Source organism: Pygocentrus nattereri, chromosome 17, assembly GCF_015220715.1.
Source record: "Pygocentrus nattereri isolate fPygNat1 chromosome 17, fPygNat1.pri, whole genome shotgun sequence".
NCBI lineage: Eukaryota > Metazoa > Chordata > Actinopteri > Characiformes > Serrasalmidae > Pygocentrus > Pygocentrus nattereri.
Window position 1 is genome coordinate 39,189,248 of NC_051227.1, and position 26,239 is coordinate 39,215,486.

The following is a 26,239-nucleotide window of genomic DNA, read 5'->3' on the forward strand; positions in this document are numbered from 1 at the left end:
AGGGGTTTTTCAGACTGATGGAGAACGTGCTTTTTGAAAAAGGTTCTGTATAACACCAAAAAGTCTTCTTCGATTGCTACAGGCTTGACATCATAACAACAGAAGAACCCTTTTTGGTGCTATATGGAACCGTTTCCCAAAAGGTTCTATGTAGAGCCATCTACAGCACATTCTGAAGAACTAAATTACTAAAGAACCTTCGAGGAACCATGATTTTAAAGGTGTAGAACAGACAAAGTGAGCCCACATTTTAAAAATACTGAGGATTTCAGTCATTTGTATTATAAATTCACCCACTGCGCTGAACTGAATCCGGTTAAACTGGATCAAACCGTCTCTGTGACCAGCCGCGCAGTTGGTAAGTGGTTTGTAAGTACTGTCAATATTCACGACACACTCAGGAAAGCACGCTGTGATGTCATTCATCACGATGATGATAGATATCGTTGGATTGCCCAGCTCTAAGGCGCAGACAGGTTCAGTCTGCGGCTGTTGAAAACCTCGCTCTTGAGCAGCTCTGGTATCTTCCCACTTCTCTCTCCCTCAGTGAGGAGCGCAGGAGGGACCACCAGCACGGCTGAATGATGATGTGAGGTGGTCTGGGCAGCCATTCACGGGTTAACAGGAGCTGGAGGAGAAGACATCCGAGACAGCACGCGTCGAGCCTGCAGTGGCCCCTGACTGGAGATACACGCTCCAAATAGCTGGCGGGAAGCGGTCAGGAGTCCAGCTCCTGCTCTGACAGGGATTTATGGACTGTTTTTGGAATACTTTCCTGTCAGCCGACTGCTAGCGGTGAACACCAAAGCGTGCGTCCTGCTTTCCCTCAGCAGTGAATCAGCTGAGGCGCAGAAATTCGAGCTCCTCTCGCTCAACAATGTGGAGATAAGGGTCTGAACTGAGGGGAAGTTTGAGGGGGAAATTAAAACGGGACAACTGCTCGGTTCTCCTGACTGGACCTGGGACGTGTCTGAGCTCATGCTGGTGTGGAGAGAGGAGCAGAGCAGGGTTCGCTGAGGGAGCGGTAGATGCTGATCTGCCCGCTTCACCTGGTCAGAGGTAGCGGAGAAATTGATGAGCTCGCTTCTGGATGCCAAGGCGACGAGCAGCGAGTCGACGGCTCTGAATCGCTTCCAGACACTGGATTTCACTCTAAAGGTAAGAGAGGCTGTTGGGGTCTGGGAGTTGTGTCCCTGGTGCTGCGGTGGTCGCTGAAGGCTTGCAGGGGCGTGTGGCTCAGGTTACTGCGTGTGAGCTGCACCTGTTGGCTGAGTGCGGAGTCAGAGCTCGGTGTGGAGTCACAGCCTGCAGGGCGCTGGATTGGCCAATTAAGGTGGTGCCGTTGTTAAAAGCCCCCCAGGTTTGAAGGAGGACTGCGCTCGTCTGTCCTTCTCCTGTTTGCTGGTGCTCTTTCTTGGCTGTGGCGCGGAGCATTTGGGTCTGACTTGTCCTGATTCTGCTGCTGACGGCATTAATGTGGCAGTACCTGCAATAACGTTGCTGTACTAACCTGGGGTGTAATTTCAGTGTGTCTGTATATATATATATGTGTGTGTGTGTGTGTGTGTGTGTGTGTGTGTGTGTGTGTGTATAAGTGTATATATGTATATGTATGTATGTATACACACACACACACACACATATAAAATATATATATATAATTGACCTGAAAATTGATGGATGGACCAAAAGACTTGGGGAAAAAACTCTGGTTCCATTGATTTACATTAAAAGTTTTTTTTATATATTATATAAAATATGTAGTCATATAATTATGTCTGTATGTATGTACGTACACACACACACACACACGCACACACACACACACACACACACACACACACACATATATACATATATATGTATGTATATGTGTGTGTGTGTGTGTGTGTGTGTGTATAATCCATGTGTGTGTATGGAATATACATATTTATGACTTACATGTGAAGTATTAAGCCCACACCCAACATCATATAGCATGAGGAAAAAAAGAAAACTTATTTTTCTTAAAAATTCCAGTTGCATTTTACATTGTGGTGCCAATTTGTGATTAATGGTGCAATAAAATGTTTCAAAATAACTTACAATAAAATACTGTACGTTCACTTGCATTGAAAATTCCTTCTCCTGTAAAGTTAGCATTTTGGAGATGCAGAGTGTCGATCTAACCGAGACAGCATGCAGTGTGAGCCTCTCACAGTGTTTTCTCAGCAAAAAGCAATAAAATTGGTCGTAAAATTACAGCTCATGAAAGCTCTGGTTGCGTTTTCTGCAGGCCTAATATGTGGAACACATTAAACAAGCGATTATAATCAAGGCTGCATCCAGGTAACAGTGTCCTATTGATTTCTCCATCCTGCTGATTATAGCTCACAACTCAAGTGAGCTCCTCTTATAGACCGCCGGCGACCGCTCTGACAATTACAGGAGTGCTCTGCGCGAGCGCTGAAAGGGAAAGGAGAGAGCCTTCGCTCACAAATCACTTGAGGAGCAGGAGGGTGTGTGGCAGGCGGGCTCGCTGTGCCTCCGCTCTGAACTGCAGAGGAAGAGCTGCTAATGCCCCTGAATTCCTCTAAGGAACCTGCTGCTGCTGCTGCTGGCTGTGCAGTGTGCGTGGAGCATGAGAGAGTGAGTGACTGACTGAGGGGGGATATAGAGGACTCTACCTCGTCCCAGCTGCTGAAATATTAACTCTGGCTTTGCGGGCGCAGCTCGATGCTGCTGCTTCAGGAGTGGAGCGAGTCCAGCAGGCAGTCAGGCTGAGCCGCCCCAGAGGACCAGCCTGACTGCTTGTTTTGCTGAAGCCGGAGCAGGAGAGGAGGTCGGCCGTCGGATGGAGGTCACCGGTGCGGACCCCCGGACGCAGGAGGAGGGCTCGGAGGGAGACGGGACGCCAGAGAGCCGGGACAAAGAGGATGGAGTGCTGCAGTACCCCAGAGAGTGCGATCAGTATGGGTAAGAAACAGCAAGGGATCCAAGCACTCTTTTAGAACGTTTGCAGCAAGATGGCTTTTTGAGGTGGTGGAGCTGGATGGGGATACTTTTCATGCTTTTAAACATTTGACCTCAAATGAAGAAGTAGCTTACTCCGTTTTCTCTCTCCTCTTCATGGGCTTGCCTAGAGCTGTGAATTTGAAATGTGCTCACTCAGTAATATCTTGGATCAAGTAATGTGGCGTTCAGCTGATTCAGTGTCTCAGTGCTTTGGACTGTCGGTATGAGGAAGCTTTTTTTTTCTAGTTTAGAGGGGTGGACTTGATGTGGAAGTGGACTTTTGTATTGTGTGTTGCTCTTTATTTGTTTCCACTGATGCATTTTCCCCGTTAAAGACAGTTCAGGCTTTCCTTATAATAACGAGCTCCATTTGAATCACTTGCAGGCACCGCACGCCTCCTGTATCACTTCAAAACGGTCGTTTCCTCTTCTGAACTCCTTGATATTGATGTATGCTATGGAGAAGTTATTCCGACACATCAGAAGGATTAGCTTGTAAGGATTATTTGACAAAAATGCTGGCCTGGAAAGTTTTGTCCTTAGCTTAACACCATCAGAGTGCCTGTGATCAATGTGGCTTGTCTCTCTCAGTTTTACTCGTAGTTGGTAAATATTCCATTATCCCTTCTGAACATGGATCGATAAGCATTTCCTCTTTTTGTTTTGGTGAACACATCAGCATTAGTGCCACCCCCCCCATACCCCCCCCCCCACCCCCACCCCCGCCCGCCAAAATCAATGTCTACTTTCACTACTTTTTCCCTCTGTGCACCTTGTCACTGTGTGTTGTGCCTTGTTTCATTTTAATAGCGCGAAATGTGACACATGTGACCTTTCGTGCAAAAAAGTGAAGCATAGCATTTCGCTCTTTAGCGTGATGGCAGGTGGATTAGTCATGCTCTCCTCAGTGCTCCCTCAGGACACCTCCTGGCTCGGGGTTGCGTGCTCTCACACTTTGCCTGGAGGGCTCTGCTCTGTGCCCTCCTCTCCGTGTGCATCAAGAAGCAGACACAGCCGCTGTCTTATCCTAAACTGTAATCAACCAGGCAAGACTTTGTTGTCATGTCTTTAGTAAGGTTGCATGCTTGGTACAAGATATGCACATATTTATTTATTCATTCTGTGGTCATCATACATCACGTGTAAATTCTTGTACAGTCGTTGTTGCACTGCATCTCTCATCTCAGGTTATAGATATGATCACAGACTGTGGGATTTTTTTCTATTTCTATATCTGCCTGTAGAGAGGATCTGGTTTATTTATCCTTGTTATTTGTCTACACCCGTTTACGGTTACTGTGTAGAGTTCTGCGTCTGCTACTGGCTGCTAAATTTCCTTCAGGATCAATAAAGTATCTATCTATCTATATATCCATCCATCCATCCATCCATCCATCCATCCATCCATCCATGCATCCATCCATCCATCCAAGCAAGCTTGTATCCTACCGCAAAGCACTTCGCAACTAAATGCCTTTCATGACATGTTTGCCTAAAACATAGCCCTGCAATGAATATTTGTAAATTTGCTAAATGTAATAGTTTTTTAATAATTTGATAATAAAATACTGAAAAACTGAAAAGCCACTCGAAACGCCAGTCAGTAGCTCTTAAATGAGACCACGCTCTGCTGTGCACTGTTTTATGTCAGTCTGATGGAGTAAAAAGTTTGTTTATCCAACTAAATGCTAGCTAGTCAGTAGCCGTGCAGTAGCAGAGCAGAGTTTCTCAAATAGGGATGCACCGATATGCGAATTGTGGTCCAGTATTTTTTATGTACATATCTGTCAATATCAAATAACTTATTAAATGTAGAAATTGATATTACATCTGCTTAGATTAGCATTACAGAGTGTAATAAACTGCCTGAAAAGCAGATGTTTTAGCCTCTGATAGTACACAGTACTTATAATACATCACCGGATCATCCGTTTAAAATAACAGCTAAATCTGCCCGGTGCTGTTTTTTTAAAGCAAACATTGTCTGATGCTGACATGATCCTGATATCATTGGGAATCATTTACCGGCCGTTCTTCTTCAAAGCCACTTGCATAGTTTCATTCAGTGTCTTCTTATTTGGGATTTGTTCTACGATAAGAACAGAATCTACACTCAAGACCACAAAGGTGTGAACAGTTCTGCGGTTTAAGAACATGTCATTAAACAAATTTGAGAAAAAAAAAACTTAGGAAGACGCTGGGAATGTCTGTCTCTAGTCTTCAGAAAGCATCTGCCTGCGTGACACATCAAACAGGACGTGTGTATTTTTAAGAGGAATTCCCCAAATCTTTCAAAATTTCTTCAGAATTTAGCATTTAAGTCGTAAACAAGGTACCAACACAGCACCAATATTTTACTTGCTGTCCCAAACCACCAGTGAAGCCACACATGTCTGAGTTTTTATATGTCGTGTTGTAAGAAAAATAATTTTTTGGGGGGACTATTTTGCCTCACGGTGCCCTCCATGCAGAGCATTGTGAGGCACAAAGCTTCTCAGAACTACAGTAACACCGTGTCTCTGGCATCCGGCAGCGTATTCATAACCACTTCATCTAATAACCTTCTGTCAAGCAGCTTTTAGAGGCATTAAACTCTCCTGGTTCCTGTCACCACCACTGTGAACAGTTCTGTCACTGCGTCTCTCTAGAATGAAGCATTTCGCGTCAAACCACTCTGAGTGACTTTGTTCACATCTTTCCCATTTAATTCTGCGGATATTTCTGTTCTCCATTAAGGCCAGATGCCAATTTATCTTGTGCTTCAGTAGAAATCTCTTATTAAGCAGCTTCAGCAAGCGCTGACCCTGATATAGGGACTTGGTTATATTATCTTATGATAATATTGTGCTCGATATAATATATAATGGAATATTAAAAAATAACGTATTTGTTAGCCATACTACTGTTATCTAGAAAAAACAAAATTACGGGCAAATTACAGTGAAGTTTTGTCATTTAAGCTTAATTTTACTTGTTACTTGTTGTTACTTAAGTTGTATTGAACTCAGCTCCAGCGGAGAAGCAAGTTTGGAGCACCAGACGTTACTTTAAGACCTGGATTTCGCTTTTAATCTTGTGCTGCTTTTGTGTACGATACATGCATGACTTGTTTTTTTTCGTAGCTTCATGATTGATGACGTTTGCATGCAAAGTAAAATTCTGCTGTAATGATTCAAAAATGCTTTAGAGTGGTTTGTGTGCACTAAGCTGCTGTATGTTGGTGTCAGACGTGAACTGAAGCCAATATGAAATTGATTACAACTCTGCATCTTGATAATTAGCTTAATTAAATGTGCCGACCCAAACCGCTCAGCTGGGCTGTTATCATTCCAGGCACATGATTTATGTCCCCCTTTCAGCTGTTTGGACAAAATGTACACAAAGTGTATTGTAGTTTATTGGGAGCGCACAGAGCATTAAAAAGAAGAAAGACTTGGAAGCGTTCAGTGTAAAGCTTCTTTGATCTTGAAAATGTAGACAAACTCTGTTTTGTTCCTTATGATGGAAGGCCCTCGTCCTAAGCCCCCAGAAACTGCTAAAGCACTGTGTCCAGCGCCAGCAGCGTTCTCACTTTAGTCTTGAAGTGTTGTCCAAACAATATGCAAACTGCAGCCAGTGCTCCTTAAACCTACTTGAAATAAAGGATCCAGTAGTGTAAATAATAATAAAGTAGCTCTTAAGGATTAACGTTTAACCTAGAGCTGCAAGCTATAGACAAAATAGTGTTGCGATGATATGGCTAAATATGGCAGGTCACTTTGCATTATGTCATAACATGGATTTTTTCCTTCTTGGAAAAAAAAAGATTTTGAGGTTGAATGTTTCAAAACGTGCCCTTCATGAGTTGTTTTTTAAAATTCATCGTTTTTACGATGTCATGAAAACATTTACAGATCCCTCTGTTCAGCCTACAGCACATTAGCCGCCCAGTCTCATGAGGTCATTGAGTTTCAACAGCTTTTTTTTTTCAAAAGAGGGACAATAACAAAAGGCACAGTAACAAAAAACAACTTGTTTCATTCTAAGGGATAAAGAAAAGTTGGGAAAAAAAATATTATGATATGTTTTTGATACAAAAATGGTGCAGATGTCATAAGTGGACCTCAGGGGAAAAATAGTAAAAGAAATATAAGAACCCATGTAACACAGTAAGGATGAGATAAGATAAGATAAGATAAGATAAGATAAGATAATATGAGATAAGATAATTAAAGCTAAATCTCGACTATTTACAGGAAAATAAGGATAATAATAAAATAAAATAAGAGTTGCATAGGAATCTGTATTGCACTTAGCATATTGCACAATGAAAAATGTTCGCATTCTGAATGTAAGTGTATATTGTATGTGTGTATATTGTGTGTGTGTGTGTGTGTGTGTGTGTGTGTGGCCTACTGGGAGCAGTGCTAGTTGAATAGTCTCACAGCAGCAGGAAGGAAGGACCTGTGATGGCGCTCCCTCACACACTTGAAAACATGGTAAAAGACTGGTCTGCGTTATTTTGACCAAAATAATTTACCATTGATGGATTATATGAATACCTTGACTCATCAAATTGCAAGATATTGCAGCCTTCCACAATATCAGCTGTGAAAGTCATCACTGTAATACCAATTAATAAAGGGTAAATGTTGCTGAAGAGCAAATTATAAAGAGGTGAACTGGAAAAGTCTGGGAGAGAAGTATAATGTCCAGATGTTGTTACTGTTTGAATGAGACTAATAATAGGAACCATATTGAAGACACGATCAGACTTTATTGAGCGTCTCTTTCACCTCAGAGGACGATACATCTGCACGGCCAGCTGATTTAATTTCACCTTCTGATTTACAATCACCAATTCCATTAGGTCCACCTAGCCCGCTGTGGGTTCTGTGGGGACTGCAACCGTCTTTTATAGGCAGCGGCCAGCAATTAGCTGAATGTCCTTCAGCGGCCTGACGGCAGTCTGGGCCGAGTGAACTGGCCCACGTTTTACTCTGATTTGCACCTGGCTGTGACCCAGCGCCCATGCTGGTCCTGCACACTGTGTACTGGCTTTGATGCCAGAGCCTAGTGTTCTGGAGCCTATGAAGCTTCTATACTGTGGCCTTTCCTTCAGAGAATGTCTGCAGATCCGGGGGGACTCCCCTACTGGGTGTCTAGATTGTCCTCAGAGCCCAGACAAATTAACTTTACTTTAAATTTCCATCAATTGCTGTTGAACTCTGAAGAGCGTATATAACTCTGTTGGCATTGGGTCACTGCAAGTGGAGGAGACGGAGACCTTATGAGCGTTCTCACTTTAGTCTTGAAGTGTTGTCCAAACAATATGCAAACTGCAGCCAGTGCTCCTTAAACCTACTTGAAATAAAGGATCCAGTAGTGTAAATAATAATAAAGTAGCTCTTAAGGATTAACGTTTAACCTAGAGCTGCAAGCTATAGACAAAATAGTGTTGCGATGATATGGCTAAATATGGCAGGTCACTTTGCATTATGTCATAACATGGATTTTTTCCTTCTTGGAAAAAAAAAGATTTTGAGGTTGAATGTTTCAAAACGTGCCCTTCATGAGTTGTTTTTTAAAATTCATCGTTTTTACGATGTCATGAAAACATTTACAGATCCCTCTGTTCAGCCTACAGCACATTAGCCGCCCAGTCTCATGAGGTCATTGAGTTTCAACAGCTTTTTTTTTTCAAAAGAGGGACAATAACAAAAGGCACAGTAACAAAAAACAACTTGTTTCATTCTAAGGGATAAAGAAAAGTTGGGAAAAAAAATATTATGATATGTTTTTGATACAAAAATGGTGCAGATGTCATAAGTGGACCTCAGGGGAAAAATAGTAAAAGAAATATAAGAACCCATGTAACACAGTAAGGATGAGATAAGATAAGATAAGATAAGATAAGATAAGATAATATGAGATAAGATAATTAAAGCTAAATCTCGACTATTTACAGGAAAATAAGGATAATAATAAAATAAAATAAGAGTTGCATAGGAATCTGTATTGCACTTAGCATATTGCACAATGAAAAATGTTCGCATTCTGAATGTAAGTGTATATTGTATGTGTGTATATTGTGTGTGTGTGTGTGTGTGTGTGTGTGTGTGGCCTACTGGGAGCAGTGCTAGTTGAATAGTCTCACAGCAGCAGGAAGGAAGGACCTGTGATGGCGCTCCCTCACACACTTGAAAACATGGTAAAAGACTGGTCTGCGTTATTTTGACCAAAATAATTTACCATTGATGGATTATATGAATACCTTGACTCATCAAATTGCAAGATATTGCAGCCTTCCACAATATCAGCTGTGAAAGTCATCACTGTAATACCAATTAATAAAGGGTAAATGTTGCTGAAGAGCAAATTATAAAGAGGTGAACTGGAAAAGTCTGGGAGAGAAGTATAATGTCCAGATGTTGTTACTGTTTGAATGAGACTAATAATAGGAACCATATTGAAGACACGATCAGACTTTATTGAGCGTCTCTTTCACCTCAGAGGACGATACATCTGCACGGCCAGCTGATTTAATTTCACCTTCTGATTTACAATCACCAATTCCATTAGGTCCACCTAGCCCGCTGTGGGTTCTGTGGGGACTGCAACCGTCTTTTATAGGCAGCGGCCAGCAATTAGCTGAATGTCCTTCAGCGGCCTGACGGCAGTCTGGGCCGAGTGAACTGGCCCACGTTTTACTCTGATTTGCACCTGGCTGTGACCCAGCGCCCATGCTGGTCCTGCACACTGTGTACTGGCTTTGATGCCAGAGCCTAGTGTTCTGGAGCCTATGAAGCTTCTATACTGTGGCCTTTCCTTCAGAGAATGTCTGCAGATCCGGGGGGACTCCCCTACTGGGTGTCTAGATTGTCCTCAGAGCCCAGACAAATTAACTTTACTTTAAATTTCCATCAATTGCTGTTGAACTCTGAAGAGCGTATATAACTCTGTTGGCATTGGGTCACTGCAAGTGGAGGAGACGGAGACCTTATGAGCAATAGAGATGAGCTTTTCATGAAGTTACTGGATATATTCTGTCTTAAATAATGCCTTAAATTTAAGAGTAAATTTAGGTAGTGAATTTATTACAGGAGATTGTTATGGTTCCCCTAAATAATTCAAATACTGTGTAATAATTCAAAGTATCCACTTGCTACATTGGTATTTGTTTATTTAATATTTGGAAGCGTTGAGGCTTTTCAAGCCACAAAAACAGCCTAAAATTAATTTTCCTCAACAAGGACACTTTGAACATTTTTTTTAATGTACACTATATTGCCAAAAGTATTCACTCATCCGTCCAAATCATTGAATTCAGTCACTTCTGTGGCCACATGTATATAAAATCAAGCCCCTAGGCCTGCAGACTGCTTCTACAGACATTAGTGAAAGAATGGGTCGCTCTCTGGAGCTCAGTGAATTCCAGCGTGCTGATGTGTCCTCTGGAGTGACCAATCACGCTTCTCCGTCTGGAAATCTGATGGATGAGTCTAGGTTTGACGGTTGCCAGGAGACGGTACTTGTCTGACTGCATTGTGCTGAGTGTAAAGTTTGGTGGAGGGGGGATCATGGTGTGGGGGTGTTTTTCAGGAGTTGGGCTCGGCCCCTTAGTTCCAGTGAAAGGAACTCTTAAAGCTTCAGCACCAAGAGATTTTGGACAATTTCATGCTCCCAACTTTGTGGGAACAGTTTGGGGACGGCCCCTTCCTGTTCCAACATGACTGCACACCAGTGCACAAAGCAGGTCCGTAAAGACACGGATGAGCCAGTTTGGTGTGGAAGAACTTGACTGGCCCGCACAGAGTCCTGACCTCAACCCCATAGAACACCTTTGGGATGAATTAGAGCGGAGACTGTGAGCCAGGCCTTCTCGTCCAACATCAGCGTCTGACCTCACAAACGTGCTTCTGGAAGAACGGTCAGAAATTCCCATAAACACTCCTAACCCTTGTGGAAAGCCCTATGGTTTAAGAATGGGATGTCACTCAAGTCCATATGCGAGTGAAGGCAGATGAGCCAATACTTCTGGCAATATAGTGTATGTAAAATCATTTCACCTCAGAACAACTGCACTGCTTCCATGTGGCAATTTAAGCAAGAAGAGCAGAAATGCTTTAGAAAGTTTAAAGAGTTCACATCTGGTAAAAAATCTGACGCTATGAAAAATGCATAGAATTTGTGTAGTGATCCTTATCCAAGTACCAGCGATGTGTCCAGTCCATGCTGGCTCCAACTAAGCTCCATCCTGTAGCTGCTCTGGGTGGAATATTAGCTCTTTTGCATCCCTTTCTTTCCTAATTAAACAACTTCAAAGCGGATTAAAACTTGACAGCACAAACAGCAGATCTGTTCAACAAAACTCGAACACACAAGTTTTTACCGCTGTTGCTGAAGAGAAGAGAAGCTTTCACACATCGCTGGTACAGCACAGGAGCTGCTCTGCAACCACCACGCCAGCAAGATCATCACATTTTAGTGATGTTTTAAATTTAGTTTAGAACTAATTATTATATTATTTATTATTTATAATTTAGAACGTATTAAAGTGGGAGTGTAAGACGCACGTGTAGCACAGCCAGTGTGGACCAAAACGTTAAAATAGAAGCGCTTGTGTTGCATCAGATGGACGTCTATAAACACCTCAGATCCTGTTTTAAGCTTGCTTTTGAGTACTTCTTCAAAAAATATCAGCAAGTATTCAAAGTCTGTTTAGACCATCCCTGAATAATATTGAATAAAGTATGTATCATTATCACAGTAAATGATTGTAATTTATCAATCAAATTTAAAATTTGTGGATGGTTACAGTGTAAATAGTGTAACGGGGAGCGAGGAGGTGGACGCATATGTGGAGATAAGCGAGATTTATTAAGGGCAAATCCAGGGTCATAGTCGTAACAGTCCAGGGTCATAGAGCCAACACAGATGGATTGGGGGACAGACACCAGAACCAAACCAGCAGAACAGTACAAAGACTAATACAAACACCACCAGTACAACCAACACAGCAGATAACAGCTCAGACAAAGACCAGGGCCAAACACAGGGCTTAAATAATAACAGGGTAAACGAGGGACAGGCGGGAAACAGGTGGAGACTATCAGGGGTGGAGTCATGAAACGAGGGGGCTGGACCAAAACAAACGCACATGAAAGACCAAAACAAACGCACATGAAGTGGGAGGACCAATCGTGACAAATAGTCTCTCCAGTCATGCAAAAAGCTTTCTTAATTGCATGAAAACAATCACTCATTCAGTGGTTTCCTGAAGAATCATCAGTCAGATCATTGTGAGGTCAGAGATTTACAGCCGTACTTGAATCATCTTCATACCTCATATAGGTTTTTCTCTTATGAAAGGCTTAAATTTGGAGATGCTGAGTTGGGCTTTCACATTTCAGTGTTGTGCACTGGAGCAGGTGGGTAACCAGCCCACTGCAGGCGGGGGCGGGGCTTAGCACAGATATCCTGCAAATTAATGAACGGCCTAAATAAAGTCGAACGATCGTTAAATCATATTTATAAACAATATAAAATGACAACAATAAAACTATTCAAATGAATGAAGTCATTTGGTAGAGTTGTGAAGCAACCAGTCATATGAACAGCATGCAAATTGTCGTAGCTAACAGAGACATCGGAGCCTTCGGTCAGACGGCCGGCCACAGCTGCTGAGCCCAACACAACGCCAAAAATAACTATTCTGTGGTTCAGTTCCCGCTTTGCTTTTGCTAGGAATAAATGACGGATGGTGAAGCTCCTTCGCAGTAAGCCTGATGACCATGACTGCCGTGTTGTGAATACACTGTCAAACGTCTGATGTCCGATTGCCTTGGTGGAACTGCACCAGCCTGTGATCAGAATGACTGAGGGAACTGCACTTTTGTGCTGCCTTTTAGGTGAACTTGCTGAAAATGGGTGAAGAGATCCAGGCTAACCTCAAATGTGCCAAATAATGATGATCCATTGCTCTGAGTCTCTACTGTCACCATGCCCTCACAGGTTTTTGAGCTCATCTGTTCTATATAAAGACTAGCTAAGGTTTACAGATTGTTATTGCAGAGCAGAAGACACTGTCTGTATTTTCCTGATGTACATATTGTGTATTTTGTGGCATCTGCACAGGATACGACGTGGGAAACATTGTGCTTTAAATCCAAATGCTCTTTAACTGAACAGGCAGCAGGGGAGAATTGCCGGTCAGCCCTACTCAAGTGGCCGCGATAGCACACAGATCACTTCTAGCCGTACGGTTTCACCTGAAGGCAGGTACTGACGCTGCACTAACTACCCCACAGCCCAGCACAGAATAGCACTATAACACATCTGCACATCATTAAGCTAACGGCAACTTATTTAAAATAGATGTCTCTCCTACCATGAGCATGGCTCCTCCCAAGAGCCTCCTTGCCTCCCACACTCCCTTGGCAACACAAGCCAGTAATGGCACGCCACAATATAATTTCCAGTGTTGAGTTCATACAGTCTTTTATTTGTATCAAGCTAGACTTAAACTTAGAGAGCGCTACTGTAGTTTATTTCAGTAGCGATGCTGTGAAGGTGAAGGAAGAAACTCTTCGGTGACACCCGTCTCTTGCATGAAAAAGAAGTTTATTTGCATTTAGAGATCAAAGTCAGGATGAAGCTTTGACGAACCAACTTGGAGAGAAACGTGCCAAATGTTCTCTGCCCAGTCTCTTCAGGAGCAGAAATTACCCCAGTTGTTTTGGTCTTTAAGGTGTAGCTCACACCTGGTTCCTATTATAATAGCTTCAGCTTATTCTAAAGTGAGGGTCCCATCTCTCCCCTGGGACCCCAGAGCCCCAAACTCGGGCTCCGTCGACACACAGAGGCTTCTCTTTTCAGCCAGGGCTCCGTTGAAACATATGGAGCCTTCTGTACTTTCAGACAGCAAACAGCTACATGTGTATTAGAGCCCAATATCATATCAATATCATATATAACATTTTATCAAGCCTGATACACTTCACTATCTAACACATCAGTCCAAATCTCCCATGGGTGTTTAATTAGGTTGAAATTTGTTGACTGGAAAGGCAGCAGCAGATGATTTACGTCATTGTCGTACATCAGTCAGATTAACTTTGTACTGATTTGTAGTGAAACTTCCATCTAGGGCAGGGCTCGTCAACCCCAACGTCGAGAAGAGCCATTATGTCCTGTCAACAAAAATCAAACCACCTTAAGAGCCGCAACATTTTGCCATCTTGGCTGTAAACATGTCTCAAGATGTGCTAATGGACTAGTATAGGCATTTAAATATAAATGAAAACGTGGACCTACTTTGCTCTGCCTTAATCTTCAACGAGGTACTTTTCAGCAAAAGTGGAACAGTTTCCTGTAAAGCGATCTGTGAAGGCTGAAGTCAGCTTTTCATTCGGCGGCTTCTTGTTTGAATATTCCCGCTCCACCTTAAATGGTGCCTGTGGATGCCAGAATGTAACTACTGCACCACTTAAGGTGGAGCAGGAGAATTCAAACTAGAAGCTGGTGAATGAGAAACTGAGTTTTTAGTGTTGGAGAGTTTCTCATTGCAGATTAAACATTTCAGGAAACCGGCTGGAGTGCTTATAAACGCAAACTCCATGTTTCTCTGAATTATCAGTTCGTCTTAAATCTTTCTCTTTGCCTTTTTGTTAGCTACTAGCTACAGTGACCAGCAGTCTGTGTGCCAGGCTGCAGGGTTAAATTAAATTAAGAGACCCTTATTAGTCCCACAACAGGGAAATTTCACCTCCCCATTTAACCCATCCATGACATGAAACACCACATACACTCTAGTGAGCACACACACTAGGGGGCAGTGAGCACACTTGCCCAGAGCGGTGGGCAGCCCAATCCGCAGCGCCCGGGGAGCAGTTGGGGGTTAGGTGTCTTGCTCAAGGACACCTCAGTCATGTGCTGTCGGCTCTGGGGATCGAACCGGCGACCGTCCGGTCATGAGGCTGGTTCCGTAACCTCCAGTCCACGACTGCCCCAAAGGGTGAGTTAGCAGATATATGCTACATTAACTCCAGTGTTAAAGACCATTTAATGTGAAAGCTGTGTGATCAGCTTATTTGATTTTAGCCTAAAAACCGAATTCTGCTGTGGAGCCACAACCGGGCATTTAAGGAGCCACATGTTGCCGGCCGCTGGTCTTAAGGGCACAAACGGACACAAACCATGCCAGCAAAATGCCCCACAATATAACAGAGCTCAACACTCTTGGTGTAAAGCATTCAGGCCTGTTCTGTTCTCTACCACACATGCAATCGCTCACTTGTGGAGAATATGGTGATGGATGACTCATCTGACCAGATCACATTTGTCCACATCTGTTGACCAGTGGCTAAGGTTTGTCACCACTCTTAGATGTTCATTCATCTTTGAAACGACGTACGGTTTATGCTGAGAGTTTCTCTTTTGTTTTTTTTTCTTTTTTTTCACAAGCATCAGGCTCATCGAAGATGTACTTTCAACCAAAATTTCCAACCCTGTTTTTTTTCCATAAATCAAATAATAGCAGCCATCTGCTAGTTTGAATCTGTACATTGTATACAGTGTTTCATATACACAAAAAATTCTGTGACTCACAGTCTCGCAGATGTATTCTGCATCTTGTATCATTTGTTTACCAATTCGTGAATCAGCTGAGCTCATTAGGTTTACCTGTAGGCCTCTAAAAGAATTTTGATGATTGTTGATTTGGTTTCAGCGGTCATTCTGGCCAGTAATTCCCTTCAACAGACTTTATGATATTGGAGGACACAGGCCACCCAAAAGGCCCTTACAGTAAGCAGTTTTAAGAGCTCGAGCTTTCACTTTTGGAAATTGCCTTTTGATAAACATTACATGAGCAGCATTGAAATTAAATGTACCCAAATTGGAGGAAACAGGCCTAGTTCCACTGCAGAATCTGTGCTCCTGTTTGTGTTGCTCTCCTATTTGTGGATTTGTGTTTTGCAAAGTTACTGTGAAAAAAGCTACGACTTACTGCTTGCACTTATTTTGTTGTGAAAGAATTTCTAAATGAAAAAAGAGTGAAGCTGTGGGCTGCTGGTCGAAATCTGTTCAGTCTTGTGTTTACTTGTGAGATGGATGGTGGTATGCTGCAGGAAATCCTTTGTAAGCTGATTGTAATGGAACTTCTTTGATACAGAGCATTCTCAAGTGTCTCCCGTATAAATGCCCTCTTTAAAGTCCAGCTTTAGTGCAGCGAGCTCCTGAGAAATAACCCCAAGAAGCAGCTTTTTGGCAAGCATGGAAAAATCATCTCCAGGCTCTACTGTAAATGTACTGTCTCTAAACCTCTGGCCTTGTTTTGCTGTTTAGGGAGAAGATGCCCTTCCACCATGTGACGGCAGGGCTGCTCTATAAGGGGAACTACCTGAGTCGCTCTCTGTCCGAACGCAGTGAGAGTGACCAGCTTGCAAGCATCTCTGTGGAGGAACTGGACGGTGAGTATAGATGCTTCATGGTCTCGGAAGATACACAAAAACACATAACAGTTAAACACAATATGTTAAATGTGTTCTGCTGTGGAACCTCTGTTTGGGCAAATGACTATTCTCTGAGTCCTTCGCTGTTAAATACCGGCTGATACTCCCCACGAGGGACAAATGTAGCAGAAGTGTATTTTGTACGTGTTGCATCAGGGATGTAAATCTTTGAACTAACATGGAATCAATTCCATTCACGATTCATTGGTTTACAGTTTGATTCCAAAGTGAATTTTGTTAACAACGAGTTGATTTGATTCACTAAACCACCGTTCAGATTGGCACTTTCAGCAACTCAGGTACCTTTTAAGACGTTAGAATATTAAAAATATCAAAATATTAGCTGATCAGGCCACAGATGGCTTCTGAACTTGCTGTATTATGGATGGCATATTTCTGAGAATGACTGTTATGATATTGTGGCAGTGCCTCTTCTGCTTCTCTGCATGTCAGGAGGATATGCTGTTCACCTGCTCAGTTCAGTTTAGCCTGTGTTTCACCAAATAAAGCACTGAGTTTGGGTTCACTGCAGTGCCTTATGCTTAATTCTTATGATTAAGTGACCCTTATTAGTCCCACAACAGGGAAATTTCACCTCTGCATTTAACCCATCCATGAAGTGAAACACCACATACACACTAGTGAGCACACACACACTAGGGGGCAGTGAGCACACTCTCCCAGAGCGGTGGGCAGCCCGATCCACAGCGCCCGGGGAGCAGTTGGGGGTTAGGTGCCTCGCTCAAGGACACCTCAGTCATGTGCTGTCGGCCCTGGGTGTTGAACCGGTGACCTTCTGGTCATGAGGCTGGTTCCCTAACCTCCAGCCCAGGACTGCCCCACAATGAGTTAAGATGCTTTCTTAAATGTGTGAATCGGGTGGCGAGCAACGAGTGAGATCATCTTCACCATCATCTCTATGATATCCTGCCATCTAAGTGAGTTCAGAGCGTGATGGGTGGGTGAGTTAGGGCCCAAGTTCACCAAGTAAAAGCATGAAAGTGTCTAATGGGTGCAGCTGAACTAACTTCATGGCTTCACTATTCTAATTAGCTAACTCCTGTACAGCGCATCCACAAATGGAGAGTTGGCACGTCAAAGTCCAATGATAAAATTACATTCAAGCCAAAGTAAATGTAATTAGCTGGGTTTTTGTTGATATCGCAGTGCCTCAGCAGTCTATCTATCTCTCTGAGTTTCCTTTTGTCATTCGCAGTATTGATTTGCTTGTGGCTGCTTGAGCCACTCAGTCGGAAGAGAATATTACATGCATGTGTTAGCACTGCCATTTGTTTAGGTTTCTTTTGTTAATCAATTCATAACATTTAAAATGAGTTAATGGCAAACAAGTCAGCGTTATCCTGTTTTCATTTATGGTTGTTGCAGCTGCACTAGAAGGAATTCTAAATGCTGCAATGAGAAAGTGACACAGTGGTTACACCACTAGGTGGCTTGCTGCTTGTGGCAAAAAATAAACTCGAAGCACGCAAAAACACGCGCCTCCTAATTAACATAAACTCACAGGTAACACTGGCATTGCAGATATTCACAGTTTTCATTTTCCACTTTTCCATATTGGAGACCTATTTTTGAGTCCTGCTCCACACAGATATCCCTGGATTGGCTCTATCAGCCACTCAGAGCATAGCAGCTCTGTACAGAGCCCAATTTGAGTTCACTTAGATGATCAGTTCAGTTTGAGTTGAACTTCTTCTTCTTCTTCTTTCGGCTGCTCCCTTTAGGGGTCGCCACAGCGGATCATCTGCCTCCATCTTGCCCTATCCACTGCCTCCTCTACTGTCACACCAACCATCTCCATGTCCACCTTCACTACATCCATAAACCTTCTCTGAGGTCTACCTCTTCTCCTTCTACCCGGCAGCTCCATCTCCAACATTCTTTGCCCAAAATATCCACTATTCCTCCTCAACACATGTCCAAACCATCTCAACCTGGCCTCTCTGGCTTTATCTCCAAACTGCTCCATCTTCACTGTCCCTCTGATCTGCTCATTTCTAATCTTGTCCAGCCTCGTCACTCCCAATGAAAATCTCAGCATCAGTTTGAGTTGAACAACGACAGATAAAGATGGGCAACGGTGAAGTGCAACAAATACAAAGTGTGAAGAAAACGTAAGACCCAAGAAGGGCAGTGTTTGTAATTAGGAGACACTTTGGCTTTTAAATAAATGATGAAACATTAACACAAAGTGATATAATATTGAAAGGAACAAGTTTTTCTCATTAATGAAATAAACGTGTTCATGCCCACTAGCATTAGCCGTGCTAGCGACAATGATTTCAGCAGTAAAGTATTGTATTATGTATGAACGCCACCGCAGAGAGATTAATGAGTTTCCCTTTTTCCTCATAGTTGTAGACATATTCATTGTTATTGAGGACGTTTGTTAAAATATTTATTGCCACATATGTTTTTTTCTGTAGCACCCAGCTGTAGTAATACATCATATGCTTATATTTAATGCTTTAATTTGTTACATACATATGTTTGTGTGCTGGTGATTCAGGCCCAGTGTGGGTCTTGGTTTAATGAGCGGTTTTATTATTCAGAAGTGCTTTTGGTGTTTTGTTTTATTATTTATTGATAAAACATTTTCATAAATACCCTTTTCTATTACTCAGCATAAAACTCACAGCGGTTGCTGTCATCAGCACAGGGTTCATGAGAGGCAATGAAACAAACGCTCCAAGGTCCAATTACCCATGTTAGAAAGGAGCACTGGGTGTCTTGGGGCACTGTGGATATATAGCACTGGTACAAGTCATTTACCTGGGAGGTATTATTTCAGTATTCCTGCAAATATATATATATATATTTTACCACAGTGATGATATTAATCAAACAAAATATAGAAGAGTTCTGTATCATGACTTTGTGGCTTGTTTTTGTCAGTATTATGATGATGCATGCACTGTAAGATTCCTATCATTCCAATCATAATAGTACTACTAATGACAGAAAGCCTAACTGACAGGGTTGGGTTGTAACGGGATACAAGTGTCGGGAATACATATTCAGAATACAGAAATTCCGTATCTCTATTCAATCAAAGTGACATTTTAAAGGGAGTATTCAGAAGAGAGTCATGCTTTACATTTTTAGGAGAATAGTTTTATAATACTTAAAAAATATAACATTATATATCATCCATCGTCATTTATTAACCACCATGCACAGCATGTAAAGACATACTCTAGTAGGTTCCTTTTAGTAGTTAAGTCCTTGCTAAAGCCTGAGTAGACTGATAAATCAATGTGATCGGTTATTAATCTCAGTGTTATTGAGCTCTGCTAAAGCCTGAGTAGACTGATAAATCAATGTGATCGGTTATTAATCTCAGCGTTACTGAGCTCTGCTAAAGCCTGAGTAGACTGATAAATCAATGTGATCGGTTATTAATCTCAGTGTTACTGAGCTCTGCTAAAGCCTGAGTAGACTGATAAATCAATGTGATCGGTTATTAATCTCAGCGTTACTGAGCTCTGCTAAAGCCTGAGTAGACTGATAAATCAATGTGATCGGTTATTAATCTCAGCGTTACTGAGCTCTGCTAAAGTCTGAGTAGACTGATAAATCAATGTGATCGGTTATTAATCTCAGTGTTACTGAGCTCTGCTAAAGCCTGAGTAGACTGATAAATCAATGTGATCGGTTATTAATCTCAGTGTTACTGAGCTCTGCTAAAACCTGAGTAGACTGATAAATCAATGTGATCAGTTATTAATCTCAGCGTTACTGAGCTCTGCTAAAGCCTGAGTAGACTGATAAATCAATGTGATCAGTTATTAATCTCAGCGTTACTGAGCTCTGCTAAAGCCTGAGTAGACTGATAAATCAATGTGATCGGTTATTAATCTCAGCGTTACTGAGCTCTGCTAAAGCCTGAGTAGACTGATAAATCAATGTGATCGGTTATTAATCTCAGTGTTACTGAGCTCTGCTAAAGCCTGAGTAGACTGATAAATCAATGTGATCGGTTATTAATCTCAGCGTTACTGAGCTCTGCTAAAGCCTGAGTAGACTGATAAATCAATGTGATCAGTTATTAATCTCAGCGTTACTGAGCTCTGCTAAAGCCTGAGTAGACTGATAAATCAATGTGATCGGTTATTAATCTCAGCGTTACTGAGCTCTGCTAAAGCCTGAGTAGACTGATAAATCAATGTAATCGCTTATTAATCTCAGTGTTACTGAGCTCTGCTAAAGTCTGAGTAGACTGATAAATCAATGTAATCGCTTATTAATCTCAGCGTTACTGAGCTCTGCTAAAGCCTGAGTAGACTGATAAATCAATGTGATCGCTTATTAATCTCAGCGTTACTGAGCTCTGCTAAAGCCTGAGTAGACTGATAAATCAATGTGATCGGTTATTAATCTCAGCGTTACTGAGCTCTGCTAAAGCCTGAGTAGACTGATAAATCAATGTGATCAGTTATTAATCTCAGCGTTACTGAGCTCTGCTAAAGCCTGAGTAGACTGATAAATCAATGTGATCGGTTATTAATCTCAGCGTTTCTGAGCTCTGCTAAAGCCTGAGTAGACTGATAAATCAATGTGATCGGTTATTAATCTCAGCGTTACTGAGCTCTGCTAAAGCCTGAGTAGACTGATAAATCAATGTGATCGGTTATTAATCTCAGTGTTACTGAGCTCTGCTAAAGCCTGAGTAGACTGATAAATCAATGTGATCGGTTATTAATCTCAGTGTTACTGAGCTCTGCTAAAGCCTGAGTAGACTGATAAATCAATGTGATCGGTTATTAATCTCAGTGTTACTGAGCTCTGCTAAAGCCTGAGTAGACTGATAAATCAATGTGATCAGTTATTAATCTCAGTGTTACTGAGCTCTGCTAAAGCCTGAGTAGACTGATAAATCAATGTGATCAGTTATTAATCTCAGCGTTACTGAGCTCTGCTAAAGTCTGAGTAGACTGATAAATCAATGTGATCAGTTATTAATCTCAGTGTTACTGAGCTCTGCTAAAGTCTGAGTAGACTGATAAATCAATGTGATCAGTTATTAATCTCAGTGTTACTGAGCTCTGCTAAAGCCTGAGTAGACTGATAAATCAATGTGATCAGTTATTAATCTCAGTGTTACTGAGCTCTGCTAAAGCCTGAGTAGACTGATAAATCAATGTGATCAGTTATTAATCTCAGTGTTACTGAGCTCTGCTAAAGTCTGAGTAGACTGATAAATCAATGTGATCGGTTATTAATCTCAGCGTTACTGAGCTCTGCTAAAGCCTGAGTAGACTGATAAATCAATGTGATCGGTTATTAATCTCAGTGTTACTGAGCTCTGCTAAAGCCTGAGTAGACTGATAAATCAATGTGATCAGTTATTAATCTCAGTGTTACTGAGCTCTGCTAAAGCCTGAGTAGACTGATAAATCAATGTGATCGGTTATTAATCTCAGTGTTACTGAGCTCTGCTAAAGCCTGAGTAGACTGATAAATCAATGTGATCGGTTATTAATCTCAGTGTTACTGAGCTCTGCTAAAGTCTGAGTAGACTGATAAATCAATGTGATCGGTTATTAATCTCAGTGTTACTGAGCTCTGCTAAAGCCTGAGTAGACTGATAAATCAATGTGATCGGTTATTAATCTCAGCGTTACTGAGCTCTGCTAAAGTCTGAGTAGACTGATAAATCAATGTGATCGGTTATTAATCTCAGTGTTACTGAGCTCTGCTAAAGTCTGAGTAGACTGATAAATCAATGTGATCAGTTATTAATCTCAGTGTTACTGAGCTCTGCTAAAGCCTGAGTAGACTGATAAATCAATGTGATCGGTTATTAATCTCAGTGTTACTGAGCTCTGCTAAAGTCTGAGTAGACTGATAAATCAATGTGATCAGTTATTAATCTCAGTGTTACTGAGCTCTGCTAAAGTCTGAGTAGACTGATAAATCAATGTGATCAGTTATTAATCTCAGCGTTACTGAGCTCTGCTAAAGCCTGAGTAGACTGATAAATCAATGTGATCGGTTATTAATCTCAGTGTTACTGAGCTCTGCTAAAGTCTGAGTAGACTGATAAATCAATGTGATCGGTTATTAATCTCAGTGTTACTGAGCTCTGCTAAAGTCTGAGTAGACTGATAAATCAATGTGATCAGTTATTAATCTCAGCGTTACTGAGCTCTGCTAAAGCCTGAGTAGACTGATAAATCAATGTGATCGGTTATTAATCTCAGCGTTACTGAGCTCTGCTAAAGCCTGAGTAGACTGATAAATCAATGTGATCGGTTATTAATCTCAGTGTTACTGAGCTCTGCTAAAGCCTGAGTAGACTGATAAATCAATGTGATCGGTTATTAATCTCAGTGTTACTGAGCTCTGCTAAAGCCTGAGTAGACTGATAAATCAATGTGATCGGTTATTAATCTCAGCGTTACTGAGCTCTGCTAAAGCCTGAGTAGACTGATAAATCAATGTGATCGGTTATTAATCTCAGCGTTACTGAGCTCTGCTAAAGCCTGAGTAGACTGATAAATCAATGTGATCGGTTATTAATCTCAGTGTTACTGAGCTCTGCTAAAGCCTGAGTAGACTGATAAATCAATGTGATCAGTTATTAATCTCAGTGTTACTGAGCTCTGCTAAAGCCTGAGTAGACTGATAAATCAATGTGATCGGTTATTAATCTCAGTGTTACTGAGCTCTGCTAAAGTCTGAGTAGACTGATAAATCAATGTGATCAGTTATTAATCTCAGCATTACTGAGCTCTGCTAAAGTCTGAGTAGACTGATAAATCAATGTGATCAGTTATTAATCTCAGCGCTACTGAGCTCTGCTAAAGCCTGAGTAGACTGATAAATCAATGTGATCGGTTATTAATCTCAGCGTTTCTGAGCTCTGCTAAAGCCTGAGTAGACTGATGTGATCTGATGTGAAGTGCCATTCGTTGATGCTGCAGTCAGAATTAGGCATGAAGTACAGACCAGTTGCAGATTAGAATCGCTGACCTTTCTTTCTTTGAACTTGCTCAGAACAGCACTCACTTATTTCATAGCTCCTAAACTGTTTGCTGCTGCTCTTTGTCTGCTTTGTTCCTGACGCTTCCTTGATCTCATAAAGATGTGCAGCATCACTCTGATATCAGATTAGAGTCTTGGCATCCAAATAGTGGGAGGCAGCATTGGTAGACAGAACCGTGTGTTTGGCTGAGGATTTGCCAGAAACTGCAAGAAAACAAAGTGTATGTTCAAACAAGCATCAGACACAAACAGCAGCTCAACAGCTCAAACTCATTGATGCCACTTATGTATATATTCATGAGCTGCTTGCCTCTATATAGACTTATAAATCTAATGCCTTTGATGTTTGCACACACTTGCAGGGACAATAACGCTGCTGGAAAACTCCGCTGCTCTGTGAAATGACAATAGCAGCTTTCGCGGAGTCTCGCCAGATGTTCCCGAACGACCATGAAGTGTAACTGTTGATGCAAATGCGCATCGCTGATGATGCAGAGCCATCTGGGTGACTAGGTGTGTGCTTTTATATGTGAGGCGTTTAATGTTTTGACATCTGTTTGAAATTGATGTTCATCTTCTGATGGCTTAAGGCTTGCTAGGTGCCTGCTTGATTAAGGAGCTCCCACTGCAAATCTAGAGTTAAGTGGGATATTGGGTAGTAAACCGGGGATTTTCCTTCAGTTTTAGTTTTTTTTTTTGACTTAATTAAAAAGGATAAAAAACATTGAAGCTTTTAACAGTCACTTTTTTACAAAATGGGAGAATGAATTTTTAGAAGGTCACAGTATTATACTATTACATAGTCAAATAACATGCTAAATGATATACAACCCCAATTCCAGTGAAGTTGGGACGTCATGTAAAATATAAATAAAAACAGAATAGGATGATTTGCAAATCCTTTTCAGCCTGTATTGAATTGAACACACTACAAAGACGAGATATTTAATGTTCAAACGGATAAACTTTTTGTTTTTTTTGCAAATATTCACTCATTTTGAATTTGATGCCTGCAACACGTTCCAGAGAAGTTGGGACAGGGGCAACAAAAGACTGGGAACACCTGTTTGGAACATTCCACAGGTGAACTGGTTAATTGGAAACAGGTGAGGGTCATGATTGGGTATAAAGGGAGCATCCCTGAAAGGCTCAGTCGTTCACAAGCGAGGACGGGCGAGGTTCACCACTTAGTGAACAACTGCGTGAGCAAATAGTCCAACAGTTTAAGATCAACGTTTCTCAACGTGCAACTGCAGGAATTTAGGGATTTCATCATCTACAGTCCATAATATCATCAAAAGATTCAGAGAATCTGGAGAAATCTCTCTCAAAAGTCAGCATCTCTGATGGTGTGGGGGTGTGTTAGTGCCCATGGCAGGGGTAACCTGCACATCTGTGAAGGCCCCATTAATGCTGAAAGGTACATACAGGTTTTGGAGCAACATCTGCTGCCATCCAAGCAGCGTCTGTTTCAGGGACGTCCTGCTTATTTCAGCGAGACGATGCCAAACCACATTCTGCACGTGTTCCAACAGCGTGGCTTCGTAGTAAAAGAGTGCGGGTACTAGACTGACCTGCCTGCAGTCCAGACCGTCTCCCATTGAAAATGTGTGGCGCATTATGAAGCTCAAAATACGACAGCGGAGACCCCCGGACTGCTGAGCAGCTGAAGCTGGACATCAAGCAGGAATGGGAAAGAATTCCACCTACAAAGCTTCAACAATCAGTGTCCTCAGTTCCCAAACGCTTATTGAGTGTTAAAGGAAAGGTGATGTAACTCAGTGGGAAACACGCCCCTGTCCCAACTTCTCTGGAACGTGTTGCAGGCATCAAATTCAAAATGAGTGAATATTTGCAAAAAACAAAGTTTGAACATTAAATATCTCGTATTTGTAGTGGATTCAATTGATTGTAGGTTGAAAAGGATTTGCAAATCATCGTATTCTGTTTTTATTTATGTTTTACACAACGTCCCAACTTCACTGGAATGTTGTATTTCGCTGCTGTCGGAATAAAACCTTGTGTCTCCAAAATGGTAACTTTACAGGAGAAGGAAAATTTAACTCTACTTTTAATGTAAGTCAATGGAACCAGACTTTTTTCCTAGTCGCTTTGGGTCATTTCTTTTAGTCCATTCATCATGAAATTTACACACAATGTAAAGGGTAACATGCAATTCAAATTATGTCAAAAACTGAAAAACAAAAATGGAGATACGATTTGTCTGACAGCAGCATTATGTTATATGATATGTATTTGTCTTTTGCACACCATAGAATTAGGGGTGAGCGACGTGCCAAAAATCCCATATCACGATACTTAAAAAGGAACACAGAAACACAGACACAAAATACCAGCACTGCAACATTTAAAAACTACCAATAAAAACTGGCTGTAATTTTTTTTATTATTATTTTCACATACCATACTGTACTAAAATAAACAGCACTCCAATTAAACAGGCTTAATTATTCTACATATACCTGCAGTTGATCAGTGTTCTTTAAGTACTCGTAAAAGCTTAATATTTATGATGATAACAAAATGCACTGTGAAAACAATAGAATCTCGCCGACCCCTACGTAGAGCATATGCAGAAACATCTGAAACAGGGCATTAAAATCATGTTTTTTAAAGAGTTTTAATTAGAATTGGAGGATGGGGAAAAAATGAAAGGAAGTAATTATATCAAGCTAATAAAGCAATGTTAAATATGAATTTCACTAATTTAAAAAAATGACTGGTTT

The 26,239-nt window shown here is 41.5% G+C and overlaps 1 protein-coding gene across 2 annotated transcripts in view; it reads left to right on the top strand.

Annotated features, from left to right (window-relative positions):
• The first annotated feature begins 459 nt into the window (after nt 1-459).
• caln1 (calneuron 1) overlaps nt 460-26,239 on the top strand; it is an 86,518-nt gene continuing 60,738 nt past the window's right edge. The window contains exons 1-2 of one of the 2 annotated variants that reach the window (XM_017724527.2): nt 460-1,158; nt 16,321-16,445. In XM_017724527.2, the coding sequence (XP_017580016.1) occupies nt 16,328-16,445 (118 nt within the window). In that variant the 5' untranslated portion in view covers nt 460-1,158; nt 16,321-16,327. Of the gene's footprint in view, nt 1,159-2,423; nt 2,956-16,320; nt 16,446-26,239 lie in introns of those variants that run through there. The other variant, XM_017724526.2, reaches the window with a different exon arrangement.